The sequence below is a fragment of the Lissotriton helveticus genome, chromosome 7 (genome assembly GCF_964261635.1).
Source record: "Lissotriton helveticus chromosome 7, aLisHel1.1, whole genome shotgun sequence".
NCBI lineage: Eukaryota > Metazoa > Chordata > Amphibia > Caudata > Salamandridae > Lissotriton > Lissotriton helveticus.
In genome coordinates this window covers 979,778,971-979,802,022 of record NC_136068.1, presented here as the reverse complement: position 1 = coordinate 979,802,022, position 23,052 = coordinate 979,778,971, and the positions used below count along the sequence as shown (strand labels likewise).

General features: G+C 48.8%; 1 protein-coding gene across 6 annotated transcripts in view; it reads right to left on the bottom strand.

The window, feature by feature from the left end:
- TCOF1 (treacle ribosome biogenesis factor 1) overlaps positions 1 to 23,052 on the bottom strand; it is a 402,392-nt gene that overhangs the window by 102,960 nt on the left and 276,380 nt on the right. For all 6 annotated transcript variants that reach the window (XM_078653593.1, XM_078653591.1, XM_078653592.1 and 3 more), the window contains one exon: positions 16,934 to 17,192. In XM_078653593.1, the coding sequence (XP_078509719.1) occupies positions 16,934 to 17,192 (259 nt within the window). The remainder of the gene's footprint in view (positions 1 to 16,933; positions 17,193 to 23,052) is intronic.

Genomic DNA, 23,052 nt, shown 5'->3' with positions numbered 1-23,052 from the left:
CGAAAAGGCACTGGCTCGACCTCCGACGAGGCAACTGCATGCGCAGAGGACCGAGAGTGAGTAGGGGAGGTGCCCTGGATCCCGGCCTCCACCCCAGGCGCTGCCTGGGCCGAGGAGGAAAGCAGTCGGCGCCTGTAGAGGCGCGGTCTTGGCCTCTGGTAAGACAGCTGCCTGCCCCGAGGACCGAGGGGACTCTGGGACGAGCTGCGAGTCCCAGCGTCACCACAGGGAACCCCACAGTTTTTTGCGGCGAGGCAGGGGCGCTGTGGGTAGAAGAGGGGAACCCCGTAGGGCCGCACCTTAACGACACCACCCTTCCAAAACCTGAAGCCGAACTAGTCGGCGCCGGTGGCGAATCCGCCGGCGAGTCCGCGGAAGGCCCCGCGCATGGCGAGGGATCCACGGACGTCTCAGGAAGAGGAGGGGGGGGCCAAAGAAGCCTGCAGAGCCGTAGCGTAGGCCTTCATTTGGGCCCTCATCGCCACAAGGCCAGGAAACGGCGGATAGGGTGGCGACGGGCAAGGCCGGACGTCCAGAGAGGAACCCACGCCCTCTACAGAACGAGGACAGGGCCCCGGTGACAAACTGCAGGACTTACCGGCGGGCGATCGACGCCCGTGGCCCCTCGGTGAAGGACGATGCAGCAGCCGCTGTTTCTGGACCCTTCCGAGGTAATGGAACGGATGCTGTGACGAGACCGATCTGGACAAGCGGGCTGAAAGCAATTTCATGTCGCACTCCCGCCAGGACTTCGCTTGAGATGCTGACAAGCGTCGCAGTCCGTAGAATCATGGTGCTCGCCCAGACACCACATACAAATAGGGTGAGGGTCAGTCGCCGACATCGGACGTGTACAAGAAGCACGAGCCGTGAAACCCGAAGGCATTTTACACTGTTCCCAACGCCAAGGCGTTAAGATGCCTGAAAAAAGGTCAAGGGAACTCACTCCGGATCCGCGTTGCACACGGAAAAGAAGGAAACTTACGTCAGCGCGCCGGAGTGGGAATTATGTGACCATGCTGACGTCACGTCCGCGGACACCGTCATGGAGGAGTCACGTGGTGCCACCCCTGGCGCGTAGAGATGTGGCAAAAAAAAAGCCGGATCCAGTCTCACGCCTGGGGATGATTCTATGTTAAGGAATCTGCGGATAGTAATCTCTATCAGATACATACCCTAATACAGCATGCCTCGGAAAGCGAACAGCACATGCGCTGCTAAAATGGTGAACAGATTGAAGGAAAAGACAATTCCAGATCCAACCACTAGAAGGGAGAATAGATGCACAGCATGTGAATCCAGAAAAGGAGTCATGCTGCAAAAGTAACCATTTCATTTTGCAGCATGAATTATTTTCTGTGCATTGACTTCGTAGCAGTATTTTCCTCCCTAGAGAGGTAGGGTTGGAATGAGCTGGACTTTGCAAATGGGAGCTATAGCATTGTAAGCTGTGTATGAATGACCATGGTGCGGCCTTAGAGATGTTGCTAATGGATATGTTTGCCAGGAAGGGGAGGGTTGCTCCCTTTTGCTTTGTGGAAAGCACCGTGGGCTGTGTAAGCCAAGGTTTTTTTACCTTGTCGCAGCAGGTTTGGATTGTTTCTACTGTCCGTTGTGCGATGGTCCACTTTGTTATAGGGCCATCCTAGCTTGCCGCTTGCAAAGGAGACGAAAAGTTGGTGGCCTGGTCTCTGTGCTTTTTTGTCCTGCAGGTAGTACACGAGTGCTCTCCGCACATCCAATGTAAGAAGCACCCTTTCAGCCTAGGTCTTTGGAATCTAGAAGAAAGTTGATAGTTGGATACTCTGACGTGGAATTGTGATACTACCGAAGGAAGTGAGGGTTTGTTCTCTATACCACCTTGTTCTGGTGGATTTCGGGATCTCTCGCTGCGCTTCTTATTGCCTCTGCCCTTTTGAGATCAATGAAATGATGTTATGCTCTGTGTACGACTCTTCTCCCTGTGCCAGTTCGGTCCCTTTGACATCATCTTCCTCGTTGGGTAGGCCCAGATCCTTCAGTAACTCTTGTGTTCTTGTGGATGGTATGCTAAACGCTACTTGAGTCTTTCTTTTAGAGTCTTCAGGGAAAATCAGTGCAGGCTCTGTAGTCTTCGGTGTAGTGATCCTTTGAGAGGCAAAAGTTGCCTCTCTCTGCGTGAACCTGTGGTGACAGCTAGGGCATTACTTAAAGGAGGATTTTCTCCATGTCCTTTTGCTGGTCGTGTCCTCTACATTCTCTGGCCATGTGGTACCTCCAGCAGGGTCCCCCATTGGGGCTGTGAAGGATCCTCTTCCCTGTTCTTCGGTGTTTTTGTGGCTTCCAGTGATCATCAGGGTTTACTTGTGGGAAAAACTTTGTGTTTTTCAAATAATTCTTCAGAGCTCCTGCTCCCAGACCCAACAGCGGAAAAAATAATTTGTAAAGGCGATCACACATAGGAACTTCCAGGACGTGCTTCTGACGACACACCGGGGTTGGAACTACCACCAAATGGTGGTCTACGACATCCAAAAAACACAAAACAAAAAAAAAATGACTAAAAAAATACAGGAGGAAACAAACACTATTTTGGACCCAACCACTAGATGGAGGAATAATTCACCTCATCTAAATCCAGAAAAGGATTCCTGCTGCAAAAGGATTAGTTACTTACCTGTAATCCTAGTTCTCTTCCAGGGGTATCCTCATCAAAGTCATAAGCATTAGAATATTCCCGCCCATGCGCGGGACCCCGGAAACAATATATTATATGTGCCCCACATATATATATATACTCATACATATATATATATATATATATATATATATACATATACATACATACACATACATATATGTGAAAGCTCTGATAAATTTTGAAAGAAATCCAACAGAATGTGTTTTAGAACTAACGAAGTAGCCGCTCACCCTGTTCTTTAAGAGTATGTTTTCACTCTCTATTAATCACGTGGTGTGCACAGTAAAAAGAAAAGAAAAAAATGAGTATTTAAAGGTCCTCTGTACCACCAAACCGTTATGTGATCAAGGGTAGTGCCTACCTGAAACGCGTCATGCCAGAGAGAAACAGAAAGGGATAATAAATTGACCTTGTGTACTGGACAAGCTGTGTGGTGGTCCTTGTGTCCTGCATGCCGTGCTTGGAGGAGCAGGAAGGAGGGAAATTATATATCTATATCTATATATATATATATATATATATTATATCTATATATCTATATCTATATATGCAATTGCAGCCAAATAAACAGTAGAGCTGAATTATGCTGTAAAGAATTTCCACCATACATGAACATTTGCATTAGAAACATGAGAAACAACACCAAAGATTGTTTAGAAACTGTTTTAATGCTTAGAAAAGCAGTAGAAATTCTTATAACTCACTGAAAGCATAGAAAGCTACCAGGCTGCATTGCAAACACACAGTCTAAAAAAGACTGAAAAGCTAACATGTAGCTGCATGCAACAAAACACTGACACCGTGCCTTTAAGTCACTCATGACCCCCAGTATCCCATCATGCCTCAGGGGTGACAGTTGGGTCAGTTGTTCTTTTCGGAGACTGAAAAACCAAGTAACAAATAGGTTAACAATATCTCCTCATTCACGAATCTCCTTTGCCCGGGGAGGCGGGAGGGTTGCCTATGACTTTGATGAGGATACCCCTGGAAGAGAACTAGGATTACAGGAAGTAACTAATCCTTCTCTTCCAGGGGATCCTCATCAATAGTCATAAGCATTAGAATAGAATAGCGAGCCTCACCTCATCCCTGCGGGCAAAGGAATAACAAGACCGTAATCTCATCAACAAGCCTGAGCAGGCCATAGGCTACCCAAACAGATTCCTAAAGGAGGCTTGTCCTACTTGAGTATCAGCCCTGGAATCAGATTCTAGGCAGTAATGCCTCATAAAGGTATGAACTGATTTCCAGGTTGCAGCCTTGCATATCTCGGACATTGGAACGTCATGTAAGAAAGCTACTGTGGCTGCTTTCCCTCTAGTAGAGTGCGCTTTGGGTAACACCAATAAAGGCCTGCCTGCAAGCTGATAGGCCAATTTAATGCAAGAGACAATCCATCTGGAGATGGATCTCTTGGCCGCTGGAAAGCCTGTTCTCATTGAACCATAGTTCACAAACAGCTGATCCGTCTTCCTGATACCCTTGGTGTTTTCCAAATAAAACTTGAGCACTCTCTTAAGATCCAAGGAGTGCAGTGACCGCTCGGCTGGGGTCGTAGGATTTGGAAAAAACGAAGGGAGGGAAATGGACTGATTGATATGAAAATCAGAAACCACCTTAGGCAAGAAGGATGGATGAGCCCTCAGGACTACTCTATTGCGGCGGAAAATAGTATATGGTTCCTTTGTACAGAGCGCTTGTATCTCACTTAATCTGCGCGCTGACGTAATCGCCACTAAAAAGGCTGCTTTCCAAGAGAGATGTTGCAAAGAGGCCTTGTGGATGGGTTCGAAAGGAGGTGATATTAACCTGGATAAAACCAGGTTCAATTCCCAAGGAGGAGAGGATTTCGCACAGGGGGATAGACTTTTTTCAACCCCTGGAGGAAGTCCTTGACCACCGGAACCTGAAAGAAAGAGATCTGGTTAGGTGATTTTCTGTACGCTACTATGGCTGTCAGATGCACTCTAATGGAAGCACATTTCAACCCAGAAGTAGCCAAGGAAAGGAGATATGGAAGGATGACTTCTTCCTGCCCTTTAATAGGATCTAGCTGACGATCCCTACACCATATGAAAAACCTCTTCCACTTGAACGCATATGACGCTCTCGTGGAAGGCCTCTTAGCTTCTTTTAAAATGTGCATACATTCAGGAGGCAGGTTCAGATGCCCATATTACAGGACTGTCAGGTTCAGTGATGGAAGGTTGGGATGTAGTATCCTCCCGTTCATCTTGCTCAACAGGTCCGGTCTGCAAGGAAGTCGTCTGTGTGGACACACAGACAGATGCAGAAGGTCCGGGTACCACCACTGCCGTGGCCAATCTGGAGCTATCAAGATCATCTCCATGTCCGACCTGAGGAGCTTGGACACCACCTTCGGAATCAGAGCCAGGGGAGGAAATGCGTAAGCAAATGCTCCTGACCAATCTATCAGGAGAGCATTCCCCTGCGTCCCTGGCCGATGGAATCTGGACGCGAAGGCGTGGCATTTTGCGTTTTCGTTGTCTGCAAACAAGTCTATGGTTGGACGACCGCAACAACGAAAAAGTTCTACCACTTCGTCATTTAGCTCCCAGTCTGGCTGATCTTCGAAGTGCCTGCTGAGTGCGTCTGCCTTGGTGTTTAATTCGCCAGCAAGGTGGACTCCCACTATTGATAGGCCCCGAGCCAGAAGCCAGTGCCAGATCGCCTGAGCCTCCAGGGAGAGAGGGCGAGATCGTGTGCCTCCGTGTTTGTTCAGATAGAACATGGTGGTGGTATTGTCCGTCTGAACTAGGATGGAGTCGGTGTTTATAGCTGGAAGAAAAGCCTTGAGAGCTAGATGAACTGCCCGGAGCTCCAGCATGTTGATGTGGTAGGTTTGTTGCTGAGTTGACCACCGACCTTGAATTTGAAGGCACCCCATGTGTGCCCCCCAGCCCTCTAGAGAAGCGTCCGTGACCACGGACAGTGTTGGAAGAGGTTGGTGAAACGGTACTCCCAGCAACACATTCTGCGGGCGAATCCACCATAGGATGGAAGTCTTCGCTGTCTGGGACAAATTGATTAGATCCTCCCAATTCCCTGTCGCTTGGTCCCACTAGTCCTCTAGAGCCTGATGCAGAGGCCTCATTCTCAGTCTGGCGTTTGGAATCAGAAAAATACAGGACGCCATGGAGCCCAGCAGGGAAGCTACCTGTCTGACTGTTGGATGTCGAGACTGGAGGAGAGTCCTGCACTTCTGTTTCATAGATGATAGTCTCTCCTTCGAAGGAAACGCTTTTCCCAAACTTGTGTCCAGAACTGCGCCCAGGTAGTGGATGCTCTGGGTCGGTCGTTGGACAGACTTTTCCATGTTCACTTGGAGGCCTAGCTTGTGTAACTGTCGTAGGCACAGATGAAAGTCGCTAAGTACCTGTCGGGGAGATGGGCCTTTCAGGAGCCAGTCGTCCAGGTATGGATAGACTAAGAGCCCCTTCTTGTGTAGATGAGCCGCAACCACTGCCATGCATTTGATGAAGACTCGTGGTGCTGACTTGAGCCCGAAGGGCAGCACTTTGTACTGGCAGTGCTTGCTTCCTACCACAAATCTCAGGTGTTTCCGATGGCGAAGGGCGATTGGAATATGAAAGTATGCATCTTGCAAATCCACCGAACACATCCAATCCCCGACTTGGAGATGTGGACATATTTGGTGAAGAGCCAACATGCGGAACTTTTCTTTGACCACCACCTTGTTTAGAAGGCGAAGGTCCAAGATGGGTCTGAACTTGTCCTCCTGAACTTTTTTGGGGACAAGAAAGTATCTGGAGAAGACTCCTTTTCCCCTTTGAGAGGGAGGCAGTTCCTCGATGGCTCTTTTTTGAAGAAGAGTCTTGACCTCTCTTCGGAGAAGATTTAGTTGGTACGGACGAGACTTTTTTGGAGGTATGGGCTTTGGGATCGCACGGAAACGTAGTGCATATCCGTTGCGCAGTATATTCAGCACCCAACGATCTTTTGTGATGCTGACCCACTCTGCCAGATGTTGCGAAGCACTTCCTCCCACTGGAGTAGCTAGAGGAAGCCACTGCTCAGGCTTTTCCTCCTCTCGGTGTAGAAGAGGACTGCTGATGACCTCCTCTACCCCTGTTGAATTTGCCTCCTCGAAATTGGTTTTTTCCCTGATTTTTGTTCTGGGACCACTGAGGGGTTTGAACCCTCTGTTGAGCCCCTCTGCCCCTGTTGGATTTGAAGCGTCGTTTGAATTCCTTCTTCTCCAAACCCGACCGCTTTTACCGTGTCCAGTTCGGTCTTCATCCAGGTCATTTCCTCATCCGCGTGTTCCCCGAAGAGAGAGGACCCAGAGAAAGGAAGATTCAAGATGCATTGTTGAGCATCAGGTTTCAGGCCTGTCAAGCGTAACCATGAAGACCTGGCACATACTCCATGGGAATAAGAGTGTGCCGCCAACACTGCACTGACCGCTGCGGTGCTAATCATTTGATTAGCCACCAAACTGCGTTCCGTTAGTGTCTCTTCAAAGTCCTTTTGGTCCTCCTTCGGGAGCTTGGCTTTGAAGCGCTCCATCGAGTCCCATAAGGCTCTGTCATATCTTCCCAACAGCGCGGATGCACTGGATACCTTCAGGGCAGAAGCGGCAGCATTACAAACTTTGGGACCCCATGAATCCTGTGTCTTACTGTCCTTATCTGGCGGGACAGAAGATGAAGGAGCGACTGCATGGGTCTTCCCAGCTGCTGCCACAATCACAGAATCTGCCGGTGGATCAGATTTGACAAAGATTGGGTCTGAGTCAGCAGGCTTATATTTCTTTTGTATACGAGCCGGCACTGCTCTGATGGTCACAGGGGTGAGGAAAACGTTCTTGACTGGTTCCATGAACCCCGGGACTAAAGGAAGTAACGGACGGGAAGAAGATTTTTGGTGTAATGTCTCAAAAATTACTGTGGTAGTCACTTGTGGGACAGCCATCTCAATATTTAATTTCTGAGCCAGTCTCTGCAGAACATCTAGATAAGTATTAATGTCGTCCACTGGAGAGACTCTGGAGATAGGGCTATCTGTGAGAGTAGGAGAGTAATTTCTTCTGGAAGATCGGGTAGAGGAGGTAGAAGAGTTGGAAGGAGTTCTTCTGCTCATGCGATGGGAACTGCGTCGCCTCTCGCGCGATCTTCTGGAACGTTCTTCTCTTCTTTGAGAACGAGATCTTCTCGGATGTTCCTCTCTTTTTGGATAACAAGATCTATCTGGTCTCCTTTCAGGTGAACGTGTTGCCTGGGAGGACTGACTACCTCTGCAACCAGCCTTTGCAGCGGAGATCTATGTTCCGGGCTGACGTACTGCCGAAGGCGTTCCGTAGCCCCTGATTCCTTCCAATTCTACAGTGGTGCATACCATCTAGGGGACAGCCTCACCGCATGAGCCGAAACCTCTGACCGACGTGGAGGAGATTTACGGACAGGACTTCTGGTGTTTGAATATATATATATATATATATATATATATATATATATATATATAGATATAGATATATATACATATATACACACACACTCCAAACAACACCACTTCCGAATCAGACGGGAGTCAGATCGGCGAGGTAACAGAGGAGACGGACCACCGACTGACGCTGGAATCTGGGGACCACGGTTCGATCCCCGGCTCCGGCGGCAGGTTAGCCCAGCACCATGTGACTCTGGGCAATAGCTCGCTTAATCTTCCCGAAGGCCCCCAGCGCCTAGAGACCCTTACGGGTGATTGTGCGCTTTACAAATGTGGACTTTACTTTACTTTTCTTTATTGCAAAATTGTCGGTAGGCAAGAGGGCACTACGCGTTTCAGGCTTGAAAAGCCCTTGTTCACATGCTCATATATAGAGCAGAATTATGCTGTAAAGAATTTCCACCATACATGAACATTTGCATTAGAAACATGAGAAACAACACCAAAGATTGTTTAGAAACTGTTTTAATGCTTAGAAAGCAGTAGAAATTCTTATAACTCACTGAAAGCATAGAAAGCGCCCAGGCTGCATTGCAAACTCACAGTCTAAAAAGACTGAAAAGCTAACCTGTAGCTGCATGCAACACAAAACTGACAACGTGCCTTTAAGGCACTCATGACCCCCAGTATCCCATCATGTCTCAGGGGTGACAGTTGGGTCAGTTCTTTCCGGCTCCTTCAGGAAGGACCCTGGTAACACAGCTCCACTCATTTTTGGCTTTTCTGACAGAAATTTGCTTCTATTTTCTATCTTTTGGACTTACTTTGACTTTTAACATCTTGTCAAGTAAGGTTTCTGTCTTTTTAGACATTTTTTGTGTGGCATTTTTATTTTAAAATGCCTTCTCTTTTTGACAACTGTCCTTCTTGTGGCAACAAGAAGGCAAAATCAGATAGTGATGATGTCTGTATACTTTGCTTGCCTGATCATCATGATCCTAAGGACTGTCCACATTGCGAACGCCTGTCTGAGAGAACTCTCAAGGACAGAGAAAGAAACCGCATTTATGGACTGGCCCAAAGGTTCTCCAGTGAAGAAGGGCACCAAGAGGGCCAGAAGTCTTCACGCCCTTCAACTTCAACGTCGGGCTTGGCGCTGAAGAAACATCTCTCTGGGAGTTTTCCAACTGAAAAACGACCGTCGACGGCGGGCTCGCTGTCGAAAAGAAGATCAGGTTTGTCACCGACGTCGAGGATGCCGTCGTCAACAGGGCGGCGATCGGCGTCGAAGGCCAGTGACTCCTCCGCCGTCGTCAACCGGGCAGCGATCGGCGTCGAGGACCAAGACCCCTCCGCCGTCGTCAACCAGGCGACGGCCGGCGTCGAGGACCAAGACCCCTCCGCCATCATCAACTTGGCGACGATCGGCTTCTAGGACCAAGACCCCTCCGCCGTCAACTCGGCGAATGATCGGCGTCGAGGACCAAGACCCCTCCGCCGTCATCAACCCGGCGACGATCGGCGTCGAGGGGCGGCATTCCTCCACCGTCGTCATCTCGACGTCGATCGGTGTCGAGAAGTGTGACTCCCCCGCCGACGTCAGGGCGACATCTGGCGTCGAGGACCAAGACCCCTCCGCCGTTGTCAACCCGGCGCCGATCGGCGCCGAGGGGCGGCACGCCTCCGTCGTCATCTCGACGTCGATCGGTGTCGAGAAATGTGACTCCCCCGCCGACGTCAGGGCGACATCCGGCGTCGAGGACCATGACCCCTCCGCCGTCGACAACCAGGCGTCCAGATGTCCAGAGTTCCTCCGCCGTCATGTAGACGCTCGACGTCGAGAGACAAACCTCCGTCGTCGGCAAGTCAGCGCCGTTCGACGTCGAGAGACCGTCGTTCTTCGCATCACTCATCGACGATGAGGGAGAGATCGACGTCGAGACACTCGGCGATTCTGGTTACAGAATCTGCTTCGCGTCACTCATCTTCTCAGTCTTCAGGTTACTCCAGATATTGTTTCCGGGGTCCCGCGCATGGGCGGGAATATTCTAATGCTTATGACTTTGATGAGGATCCCCTGGAAGAGAACCATATTTATTATCAAGCCTGGGTACCAATGCTGAAACAGAGGGTGGTGCTGATTTTCTCGACTCCTTAAAGTCATACAGAAAGCGGCAACTCTTATAATAACAAGTCGATTCAACGCTTTTCCTATTGAGGACTAAAACCAGGTGGTGCCATTTGGCAAAGAGGCTGCATGCAGTGGCTTGGTTGCAACAGTTGCGAAAAGTACATAATCCTCCTTTTATTAAGTTGCAGTTTGATGATTCACGAGAAGCTCACATTTGCGGTCTCTCTATCACTATTCAAATATTCTCTTGCCTCAGAAGGGCAATGACTTAAGAGTTATAGGATTTGGTTTTGGTAGCGACGGTGGCAGATAGCGTTGGAGGAACTAGTTGTGGCGATACCGGAGGACTGAGGAGGCGGAGAAGGGTGCAATGCATCTTCCAGGTGTGCAGGTGTTGGAGGAAAGCAACTGTAGTAATCTTGCATCATTTTATAAAGCTCATCATTTAGGACTACAGGTAAATATATGTGAGAGTGCCGGCTGGCAGTACTAGCAGGTAGCAGTGACCTTGGCCCCCAGGTGGCAGTGCGTGGGTGGGGGTAGCACAAGCAGTCCAAGGGGTATAGCGAAGCCTCTCCAAAGGTACCCCCAATGATGCTTTCAGTGTAGAATACTTGTGATTGAGTATATGGGGTCAGGGGTGCCAGTGACCAGTAATGCTTGCCATTAGAGTTAACCTTGGACCCACTTCCCCCCTCTGGGTGGGCGGTGCGTTTTAGGGGGTAGCACAAGCAGTCCAAGGTCGTCTCAGGGCGATGATGAAGACTCTCGAATGCTGCCCCCAATAATGTCTTCAGTGCAGAATGCTTGTGGCTTAGTAGGTTGGGTCAGAGATGCAAGGTAGGGGGCGTCGTCAAAAATATTTATTCATTAACAGGTCAACAGAAAGTCCCTCTTCCTGGAAATTCTTACAGAAGAAACATTTTCAGTTGGAACATTGTATTAGGGCCAAACCGCATTACTTTCCACTCGTTTCCATCCGTCTCACCCAAAAAGACAGACTTTGGTTAGTTTAAAAAGGCCCAGGGGCGCCTAGAGAAACCGTAAGTTGCCAGTGAACAGCCACTATTCCTGCATGCCTTACAGAAGTGCAGCTGGCAGTGCTTTTCGGAGTAATCCAGGGGGCAGGCTCTAGCTGTCCAACTGCACACAGCGACCAAGGGGAAGAGCACCAGCGTCCAATGAAGGCACGGGTGGGGTAGGCTGGCTTAAACTTGAGTGGCGTACAATGTGGCACCGTAGAATGGAATGGGGTAGGTGGGGTAAACTGGAGTGGAGCAAACTAGAGCAGAGCAAAATGAGGTAAATTGGGTGTGGTAGATAAGGGGGGGGTAGACTGGGGCGAGCTAGTTTGGGGTGAGGTGATTGGTAGACTGAAGTGCGGTAGGTTGGGGTAGACTGTGGAAGGGTAGACTGGGTGTGTTAGATTGAAGTATAATGGGGTGCCGTAGATTGAAGTAGATGGGGGAAGGCAGAGTGGGGTACATTGGAGTGGTGAAGATTGGTGTTTAATCAGGGTGGGGTAGATTGGAGGGGGGAGATGGGAGACTGGGGTGTGGTGGACTGGGGGTGGGGTAGATTGGATTGGGAAAGACTGGGGTAGGATAGGTGGGATAGAGTGGGGTAAATTAGAGTGTGGCAGATTGGGGTAGATAGACTGGGGTACACTGGCATTGCGTAGTTTGTGGGTGTACACTCGAGTGGGGGAGATTGGTTTAGACTCTAGTGGGGTTAGTAGAGGTAGACGACTAAATTGTAGAGTTTTAGAATGAAGTATTTTAGATTAAAGTGGTGTAGACTGTAGTGGGGTAAATTGCAGTGCAGTATATTGTACTGGGATAGAGGAGGGTGGACTGGAGTTGGGTAGTTTTGAGTGGGGTAGGTTGGGTGGTGTAGACTAGAACAGACTGAAGTGGGGTGGAGTAGGGTAGACTGGAATGGGGTTGTGTGCGAGGCGATGAAGGGGAGCAGCAGCATGTGGCGGTAAGGGGAGCAGCAGTGCAGTGAAGAGGGAGGGGCAGGAGTGCCATGAGGAAGTAGGAGAATTATTGTGAAGAAGTGCACATTCTATCATCAATAGCTGTGAGGGAAAAGTGAAAAAGGGCTTTTATGGCCTAGGACACATGTATCCTATTGCAGGTACACCCATTTAAAACCAAACTATCCAGTTTCAAATGCTTGGCAGATGTTTTAAATGTAGCCATTGTGTTAATAAAACGCATTCTATTGTTTGTCTTTACATAAAATTTGTGTTTCTCCAGGCAAACAACTGCAATATTGACAAACTCGGTTTCACTTAATTTCAGCTGAAGTTCTTATTAGTTCATAAAAGCATTGTAGAACAAGCATTTACAATGCAATAGGTCTCGTAGCATTAAAGTTTGAGTTATTGGCATTGTGTATGACAATGCGTTGCATAAAATATTTAGCAAACTTTGAATTGGTGAGCAGTGATAGTGTGTGCAAGAGTATGGTGTTCTTGAAAGCAGTGTGGTAGAGAGTGCAGGAATTTGTGTGACCTGAGCAATGTGGATGATGCACCTCACGCTCGGGGCTGACACAGTTATTATTCACACAGCTCTGATGATGCACCTCAGGCACGGGGCTGACTACAAGGGCAATAGTTTTTGAAAACCTTGGTTTCCTCTTTATCATCAATTCGCCCTGTAAAACGTGGGCACCCAGCATAATATCGACGGACCTATTTGTAATGATGCATCATGTATTTGTGTAACCTCAATCACGCCACCTTTTCTTAATCTGTAAACTTGAGTGAATGCCTAACTTGTCAATCTGTAACTCAGACCGCGAGTAACTGCTGTACATAGAAGTACTGACACCTACGTCCGAGTTACTATTTGTCCTTATGTAATTTACTTCAATCTATTGCAAAGCGCCCTGACACCTCTCGGTAAAGTATGCGCTATATAAACACCCATAAATAGCTAAATAAATAAATTCATCCTGTATAATTCGGTCATCCTGTGTGACGCGCGCGCCCTGTGTGGGTTGGGAGGGGGGGGGCACGCTCCCCTTCCATGAGCCTGGCGGGGGAGGGATGCTCTCAAACATTCACCCTATGGGACAGCCTGTGCCCTGCCTCAGACTGACACCCCCTCCCCCCGCTCCCCCTCACCAGCCTGACAGGCTGACCCGACCCCCTCTCCTCCAGCCGCAGCATTCCTCAGTCCAACTTGTGCATCTCTGCAAAGTACACTGTGGTCAGGGCGGGCACCGCCCCAAACAGGAAGGCAAATGAAGGGGTCCTAGAACATGCTCAGGGGCATCAAAAACGACAGGGCACCCCAAAACACCAGAGTGAAGGCAGGGGGGGGTGGGGGGCCTGTCTAAAACACCCCTTTCCCAGAAGAACCGTCCTCGCTGCTGCTTAAACCCCTCTTTATGTATTCTTTTGTGCTATATAGCGCTCACTAGACACAAGGCATTGCAGCGCTATACCACATTACACTTGAAAATCTAATAAACAGTTCATTGGGAGACATTGATGATGAGAAAACACAGGCGCTCACTTCATCAAGCTCACATTTATCTAGAAAGCATCCTTATCACCCCCCCTCCTCAAGAAGTGCACAGAAGAGGCGGTTCAGACAGAAAGCGCTTTGAGGCTGTCTAGGCAGGTTGGCAAATTGGCTCATTAGCCGATTGGCCAAGTTAAAGGACTTGTGTGGGGGGCGCCGGGACTTGTGACCCAGCATTCCACGGCCCTGTTGCATGCAGTCACTGTCTGCCACACATGTTACCGGCACCAGAAACCCTGCACGGAATCTCTTCAGCCCAAGATGACACGGGGTGTGGACCTTTCAGAACAGTTTTCCGTGAGCCTTTGTATAGCGCCTTGATTACAAAAAGAACACACTCAAGGATAGCGCGCAGTTTCCCCATTTAAAGTTTCCCGCCTGCTGGAAAAAAGCCTCACGTCTTGTTAAATTATGAGTTGTTGGAAAATGTTAATTTTGGCGCTTTTTTACTATGTTAAATCGCCTTTTATTTTGTTCCTTTGTGTTGGAGGTTTCATGTATTATGTTATCAGTTGAAGTTTTTGTTTATCTAACATTGTGTGACATTTTGTTACGTCACACACGTGACATTACGTTTACTATTACGTTATATTTTATGATCAGATCCCTCTACATTGTGTAATTTACGTTATGACTTTGCTTTCTGTATTTTAGGAGATACATATCCAAGTCGCCTCTGGGCGCTATCCCGCTGCCGCGGTTTCCCCCATACATACCGACCCTCTTGCACCCCTCGCAGCTGTGCCATGCATTATTACCATCAAAAGCGCCTCCTTCAGATCTGCGATACCACCATTAATTAAACTAGATCCTAAATGTAAAGAGCTCAGAAACCCTCTTGGGTCAAGTTCGCGCTATATAAAACTTTATAAATAAATACATAAAATAAAATAGTAAAGACAGGACGGAGTCGGACCTACCATGTCACCCGCTGGGGTCAGGCACTAGTAAGAATCAGTGATGGTGATAAAAGTGAAAGTCCGGGGGGTTCCGTCCGTCCCAGAGCCGCGTCCGTCTGTCCTCAGCCCAAGTCCGCCCTCAGCTTGGAGCCGGCCCGGCACACCGTGGCCCTGGCTGTGCACTGGCGGGGCCGGACCCGGGGGAGGCTTATGTGCGGGGGAGGGATGGAGGGAGAGGCCCCCCCACCGCCAGGCCTAAAAAGACTCGGAGGCTGGAGCCTCCCAGTGGCAGCCCCTGCCAAGAAACTCCCTAAAGTGCGGGTTCTCCGCAGCACTCCCGCCTGTGCTCTGCAGGCTCTTAAAGTGCAGTCACCAGGAAGAGAGCGCTTCTATGCAGCGCGTGTGCTTCGAGCGCTCTAGGAACTCGAGAAATTTCACTAGGGGAGTCTGTGCATAGGAGCAGCGCGTGCCCGCGGGTACTTTCCTCTAGCTCCTTCCTGGCACTTCCTTCTGTAGCGCCCTTCACGATCTGGACGGCCTCTAGCCGCTTCATTGAAATGTGGGTGTTGAGCCGACGCTTGTGAAAAGTGCAAGATTGAGGCCAGGGGGCCCTGAAACACCTTAGGGGGTGCCAGGCCCTCCCACCAGAAATTTCTCCCGCCCCCCCCACACTGCCCTCATGGAAGAACTTCAGACAAGTGTGGAGTGCCCAGCAGTGCCAGCTTCGTGCACTGCCCACTGGGACCGGTTCCCTCAGTGCCAACAAGTGCCAGCTCATCATTCTTCACAGGACAGCTACATGCTACTGCTGCCTGATGTTTCATGCACGGAGTTTTGTGTTCCAATTCAAAATGAAGGCGTGAGCGAAACCGAAACTTTCCGTGGGGCGGGACTTCTGTCTTCGGAAGCCTGCGCACGCGCCCACGGAGTGCCACGGAGAGAAGCAGTGCTGGAGACGCGGGGCTCCCATGCCCGAGGGAGAGCCCCGCGGTGGCGGCTGGAGTCCGGAGTGGCGGTAAGTGGGGGGGGGGTGCGCTCGGTGCACTTGTGTGTGTGTGTGTGTGTGTGTGTGTGTATGCGTGTGTATGCGACGGGGGGGGGGGGTTCTTTGTATGTGTGGGTGCGTGCGTGCATGGGCGCTCGTGTGTGTGTGTGTCGCTGGGTATGCGCATGCGTGTGTGGTGTTGGCGCTTCCCAGGAGACAGCAGCTGGCCACAGTGAGCGCGTTCTCGAGCGCGTGGCCAGCACAAACCGCCTCCTCGGAGAGCAAATGCGCGCGGCCAGGTGCTGTCTCCTGGGAAGCAGACCCAGCGACAATAGATCTCCTGGCGGACACAGCGCTTACGCGCTGTTAAACGCCATGAGACCTAAAAAGCCTTTTCAGGGTTAATTTGCGTGCCCATAATCCCATGGGCTCTATTGGCCGATTTAGGCTGCCTCCTCCTTTGGTCTTTTAGCCAAACCAATATGTTTGAAAGTTGCTTGTAGACTGCGCAGAGTGCATGGGGAGTGGGCCCTGGTTTTCAAATACTCACTTTAAAATCTTTTCAGATAAGGGCTTTATATACTATTCTGTACAATTTTGCTGTAGCTCACGTTCTCCCAGCAAAACATTGCAGCTTCTCCTGCTTCGACCTTATGGATGCTTTAACACAATTAAAGGGTGGAGGGTTTGCAGAGGTACAGAAAAAATAGATGGGGAGGGGTGAGAGAAAAGAAGGAACAGAATGGGGAAAAGAGCGGGAAAAAAACACAAGCACTCCTGTATTGAGTACGTAAGCACAATAAAAAAAAATAGCTCCAAAAAACGAGAGCAGTGGATGGACACAAGTCCATGGTACATGCTCTAAGGGGGGGCCTAACACATGAAGAGGCATGACGGATGCATGCCATGGCAAACTGGAACGGAGGACATGAGAGCGAAGCTGCAGCTAACAAATGCTAAGGCTGTGAGCTGGCTGTAGCCCACTAATTATATTCAGGTCTCGAAGAGACAGCGCATGCGCTATATAGCCAAGACCAAAACATTCCAGAAATTACCTTTGGGAAATATACTGGGCAATGTGGAACATTACATTTTTTCTTTTTAGAAACCCAGGGTCCAGCCACAATGCATATGAATGAATTCAAGCAATTTTGCAGTCTGTTAGTATAGTAATTATTTTGAGTTTAAAGACAAATTTCTGTTTATAAACACTCATTGGCTGTTAATCGCGGCATAAGCACAATCTGCAGCTCACAGAAAGAAATCGCTTACCAGATTTGGAGGTTGCTGTTTTAGTTGGTACGTCTTCGTCTTCACTCTCAGATGACGAGCTACTGCTGTCCGTTTTCCTGGCAATTCCAGTTCCCTTTGATGGTTCACCTTTTGATGGTGTGGGCTTTAGTGGCCCAGCCTTGCTTGACGACAATGTTGGAGGGGGAACACTTGCACCCTTGCTCTGCTTGGGAGTCATCCTTGAAAGGGTGGAGTTAGCCTGAGCCACTTTAACATGAGGCTGTGCGGAGGAGTTTCTCTAGATCAATTAAATAAAATGAAAAGGTGTCAAATGAACGGCCATTGCTTTCATAGAAAATTCCAATCTCTCCTTTTGACTCAAATGATTGCCTCCAAATAGCTTATAAAATGCCACTAGTTTAAAAACGACCTGGCTCTCCCATCTCAACACTGTGCGCGTTGCTATTTAGTCAATACAAGATATCAATGGAGTGGATACCATGAATTGAAAGGTCCATGTGGGGCTTGGAAGCACATCATTTTTGATGAATGAGTGGAACATAGTAGACAATGAAGCTCAAAGTGTAAGGTGATTGCATCATTTTCTGAATCATTTGGTGGACAATGAGTGTATTATACCTTGAATCATGACTAGCATCTGATAAAACAAAGTGCCATTACAGGACCAGCAGGCTATACATTTAATGGTGTAATGCATACTTGAGTAACAACTGAATCAACCCCAAAAGCTTGACCTGCTCTACTTCATGCACTGCTTGCTGATCATCACTCAGAGGCAAGCAGTTAGTCTAGTGGCATCCATAGCTTTGTTACTTAGTGCTTCCATGGTGTACAAAGAGCCCTTAGGGATAGTGGTCTACTTCTATTAAAGGCATTAATGTGCTATAAAGTGGGTAAATTATGCAAGGTTGTGAAAAAGAGAATGTTAAGAAAGGGCTTGCGATTTGCAAATTCTGATGAAACAATGAATCACAAGGTTTCGTAGAATAAATCCCCAAGGTTTCGTAGAATAAATCCCCAACAGAAACTGTGTTGGTGCATGTAGGAAAGGGTCTCTTATTCTATGCGCCCCCCCCAAGTTTGTCAACTAATGCAACAGGGTTTTCAACACTGCAGTGTACAGGGTCCTGCTGTTCAGGCCCCAGTGCATGTGCTCTGACTCTCAAAGTACATGTACAATTAGTTAACTTACCCATACGTCTTTAGGTACCCAGCGCTGGTAAGTTAACTGTCACTAGTGAACTACAGCATAGTCAAGAGCGTTAAATCTGCCAACTCAACATGGCAAAATAAATCCTTTTGTCAGGTCCGAGCCTTCATTTCTAATATTAATAAGCCACATCTAGGATAAGGGTTCGATAGCCCACCAGGCAGGGTGCTTAACATTTAAAATAAGAGCTTGTTAGTTTGGGGGTTAACATGTCTTGTGTGAGAAAGTGCCATCTTTCTTGCATGGTATTCCCCCACTTTTTGCTGAATTGCTGATGTACTTTGTCTGAGTGTGCCCTGGGCTCCTGCCAATCAGGTGCCCAGGGCCTGTGTTCTTTCCCTAAAATGGATTTGAAACCTAAGCCCAATTGGCATCTCTGGCCACCTGTCAGCCCCTGGTTAATGGTACCCTAGGTACCCAGGGCATTGTGATCAGAGAAGGCCCCTAAGGGATGAAGCACTTATTGTGCCACCCTTAGGGGTCCTGTACCCTGACACACACACACAGCCTTTGCCGGCTGAGTGTCTTGGTGCAGAACAAAACAAAGTCGACATGGCACACATGCCTGTGTGCCAAGCCCACAACACACTGCCCTGGAATACCTCAGTCACCCCTCTAGCTGGGTGCCCTATGCCAGTGGTGTGGGTACAGGTGCATGAGCCCTGTACCCCTACAGTACCCAGGTCCATTCCCGGACACTAAGTGTAGTGCTGCCATTAAGAGTATATGGTGCTGGGAGGTCGTCATCATGAACTCCATAGCACCATGATGGCTCCACTGAAGACTGAGAAGCTTGGTATCAAACTTCTCAGCACATTAAATCCACACGGATGCCAGTGCGGGATTTAATGTACAATGCACAACAGAGGGCAACTTAGAGTTGCCCCATGAAACTAACCCACAACCCGTTTCCTGACTGAGAGGATGCCTAGACTGCCAACCAGCAGACATGTTGCTGTACCCCTGGGTAGAGAGCCATCCGCTCTCGTGGGCCTGCAACAATGCACATCCTGGGGCGAGGTGCTAGACCTCCGCCCCCAGGATGGGCTGGGGGAGCTTCAAAGGTATGCCACCTTCGTGAGTTTCTCCAGGCCACTTGCTGTACTCAGCAACTGGCCCCCATCGGTTCTGACCCCCGCTATGGCAGGAAGACAGGCGGGAAAACCTAAGTGAGGAAGGGGGTGGGCCAGCCTCTGCCAACCCCACCCCTCAGGTGGGGGAGGCAAGGTGAAACAACTCTGGGCTCTCGCCATCTTGAGGATGGGGAGCCCTACCGAATCAGAGACAGGCTCCTGCCCCCTTCCACTGGAGAGTGGCAGGATAGGGGGTGTAGTAATCCCAGGGAAGGGACCCATTGGTCCCTGACCTTCCCCTACCTGTAACGCCCCATAATTTAGTATTTAGGGGCACCCTGTGCCTTCCTTCCTCAGATTCAGATTCTGAAAATACAAGAAGAAAGACGACCTACGATGCAGCTGCTAACAAGAGGACAACACCAACTGACTTGGCCCCAGCCCTACAGGCCTTTCGACCCTCCAACCTGCTCCTGCTAAATCCCGGCGTCTCCTGTGTTCAGCAACCCTGAAAACCCTGGAGGACCGGACTGCCTTGCTCATCCAAAGACTAGGACTCTCACGAGCAGTGGTTCTGCTCAAACAGCAACAACCCCTGGTGCCAGTCAGGATCCGCGAATCCAGCACACTCTGCACCCGCCGAGCCCGGCCAGTGCCTGAGTGAAGAAAGACCAAGAGGACGTACCTCCGGCGACTGACCACGAATCCAGCACCCAAGGACCCTCTGATGCTCCTGATGACACCTGCAGCCTCACAACCAGGGACCCCTCCAACCGCGCACAGCTGAGGGTAAGATTTCCCGACACCAAAAGACACCCCTGCACCCGGCGCTGCACGGCCCCCTGTGCCCAACTCCTGGGTGGCTACCTAACCTACAGCTTCCCAACTTACCTCTCAAAGTGGTGGTCGCACCTGAAAAATCTCCATCCCCGAGCTTCCAGCCTTTGTTTGTCTTGCAGCTTTCCCATTGAAATACATTGAGCGCCCGACATCCCAAAAGCACCCTGCACCCAGCCGCCCGAGTGCCACTGGAAATGCAGTATCTGTCCTATTCTGCTTCCCCACTTGGCCTGAGTAAGTGACCAGGAGCTCAGCTCCCTGCTAGCAGCCACCAACCTAAGGCTCCCTGCCCGCCATAGGCTAACATTGGGCCTACTCACTCTGCACCCGGTGACCCTGTGCCGCTGAGGGTGTAACAACTGTACCTACCCGACCCTGGGAGACCCCCGAGTCTTACCCCAGAACCTTAACTCTGCCAGTCCAGTACTTACCCAAAGACCGATAACTTTATTTTCTCCATAGGGTAACATTGGCTAGTTTTCACTTGGAAATTCTTCCAAGTGTCAAGTTTTGCAACTTTGAAATATTCCTTAAAAATCATCAGATCAACTAAAACGAAATTACTCACCTGTTACCAGGAGATATCCCACTTCTGGATCTTGGTGCCCAGCTCTGACCCTAAAAAGTAAAATTACAACTGATTTTCCGATAACCCGATTTTCTCCCATAGGATAACAGAAATTCTTTTAAGCGTTGATTTTTGAAACATACAAATATTCCTTAAACATCGCTTGTGTAACAAAAATAATATCTTTCAACTGTTTACAGGAGATGCACCAGGGCTGAATCTAGGATCCAGCCCTGAGTAAGAAAAACCTATGCAAAGTAATTGATATTGCCCTTTACTTAAAACTCCCATTGAGATCAATGCTATTATTGTGTTAAGTTTATGTTGCATATTGCAACAACTGTATCTATTGCATTTAAAAGTCTATTGCTCATTGAAAGTATTCAATTGCAACATCTTATTCTGAGAAAGTATTTTTATAACTACTTGTGGTTCTAAAATAACACAAGTGTGTACAACAAATGTTTTACACTGTCCTCCGATACTGACTTACTGCTCGACCAAGCTACCACTTTGGAGAGTAAGGTTATATCTAACTTTAGCCTCTGCCAAACCTCTATGGACTGTGGATTCTGTATCTTACTTTGGAACAGTATATACGAGCCATTTTCTTACACCGTGCAAACACAAAATTGCAGTTTTCACTTTAACAAGGCGGGTGGTCCCATTAGCCAACATGGAGTTTGATTGGCCATTGCGTTCAGTGCTTACTTCCATTTGGGACCACCACAGATATTACTCCAAGGTGTCAAATTAATCGTTACACTTAACTGGACTTGTTGCAGAGATCGGGTTTTAAGGTAACTTCTAAAAAGGTGGCTTTCGAAAGTCACCACGTTGTTGCTTTAACCTTTAAATTAAATCTCTAGCTATGCCAGTACAAATTCGCGGGACTATAAACCTAGAGGAAAGGAACCTTAGTTCCAGAACTATAAACGGTAAAAGCAGTTAATGCCATGAACAATTAGGAGTAAGCAAGTCTTTGTTCTAGTTGATCATTTATTCTGCCCATAGACATGAAAAGTGAAATTCCATGTGTTATTGTTGACTTATTAACACATCTGCAACAAACAAAGTGATGTAAGGAATGTTAAAAAAAAAAAAAAAATCAGACTATGGCTAATTGTTTGGACCTCAAATCATCGATTTTCACACACTAGGCCACTCTAGACAGAACTGCTATTTGCAAGTCAGACTTGGGCCTCTTTAAACAGGAACAGTCCAGCCCAAATTTCCTGGCCAGCTCCTTCCCCTCTAGAAACAAAAACAAGCACCCCCAGATAGGGTTTGGCCACCTTTGGTCTCATCAGTAAAGTACTGTTTGAGCCCAATCAATCAATCAATCAATCAATCATGGTATTTATAAAGCGCACTACATACCCGTGAGGGTCTCAAGGTGCTGGGGGGGAAGAGGGGGGGGGGAGGGGGTCGGGGAGGACGCCACTACTGTTCGAAGAGCTAGGTCTTGAGAAGTCTCCTGAAGGTTAGGCGGTCTTCAGTCTGCCGCAGGCGGATGGGGAGTGTGTTCCATGTCTTGGCGGCGAGATGAGAAAATGATCTGCCGCTGGCGGTCACTCTTCGGATGCAGGGGGGCGGTGGCGAGGGTGCGGTCTGCGGAGCGGAGCTGGAGGTGTAGAGGCTGAGACTGCTGTTGAGGTACGCTGGTCCGGTGTTGTGGAGTGCCTTGTGCGTGTGGGTGAGGAGCTTGAACGTTATCCTCTTGTTGATGGGGAGCCAGTGCAGGTCTCAGGTGGGATATGATGTGGTTGTGGCGCGGGATGTCTAGGATCAGGCGGGCGGAGGCGTTCTGGATGGGTTGGAGCAGTTTCAGGAGTTTGGCCGAGGCTCCTCCGTAGGGTGCGTTGCCGTAGTCCAGTCTACTGCTGACGAGGGCCTGGGTGACTGTCTTTCTAGTTTCGGTGGTGCGTTGCCGTAGTCCAGTCTACTGCTGACGAGGGCCTGGGTGACTTCCTGTTGGAATTAGGTAGCCTGGCCTAGGGCAAGACTAACATAACAGAGGCACAGTGTAAAGGTTGCAGACCACCCAAAAGTAACTCCACGCAATAACACTCAAAAGGAAAACTCTACACCAAAATTATGTGAAAATACGTGCTGTTTTATAAAAATAATATACTCTTTGGTTTCAAATTATACAGTGTGACACATCTTAGTTCTTCTCAGAAATAACAATTATACCTTTGATGTGGAGAAGTAAATACACTCCTCTTGCTGTGGAAAAATTACAGTTCAAAACATTTAGCTGTCATAAGTTCAGAAGTGCTCGCTGTTTGGAATTGAAATTATCTCATTAGGGTTACACTAAACAGTGTCACTTTGCATTAGTAATCAATAACATCGCTTTAACCTGCCAAATCACTGGCTTTACCTCTATCACAGTATTAAGAACTCCCTCCCCTTTATCTCCACCTTAATACAGCGTTAGAAT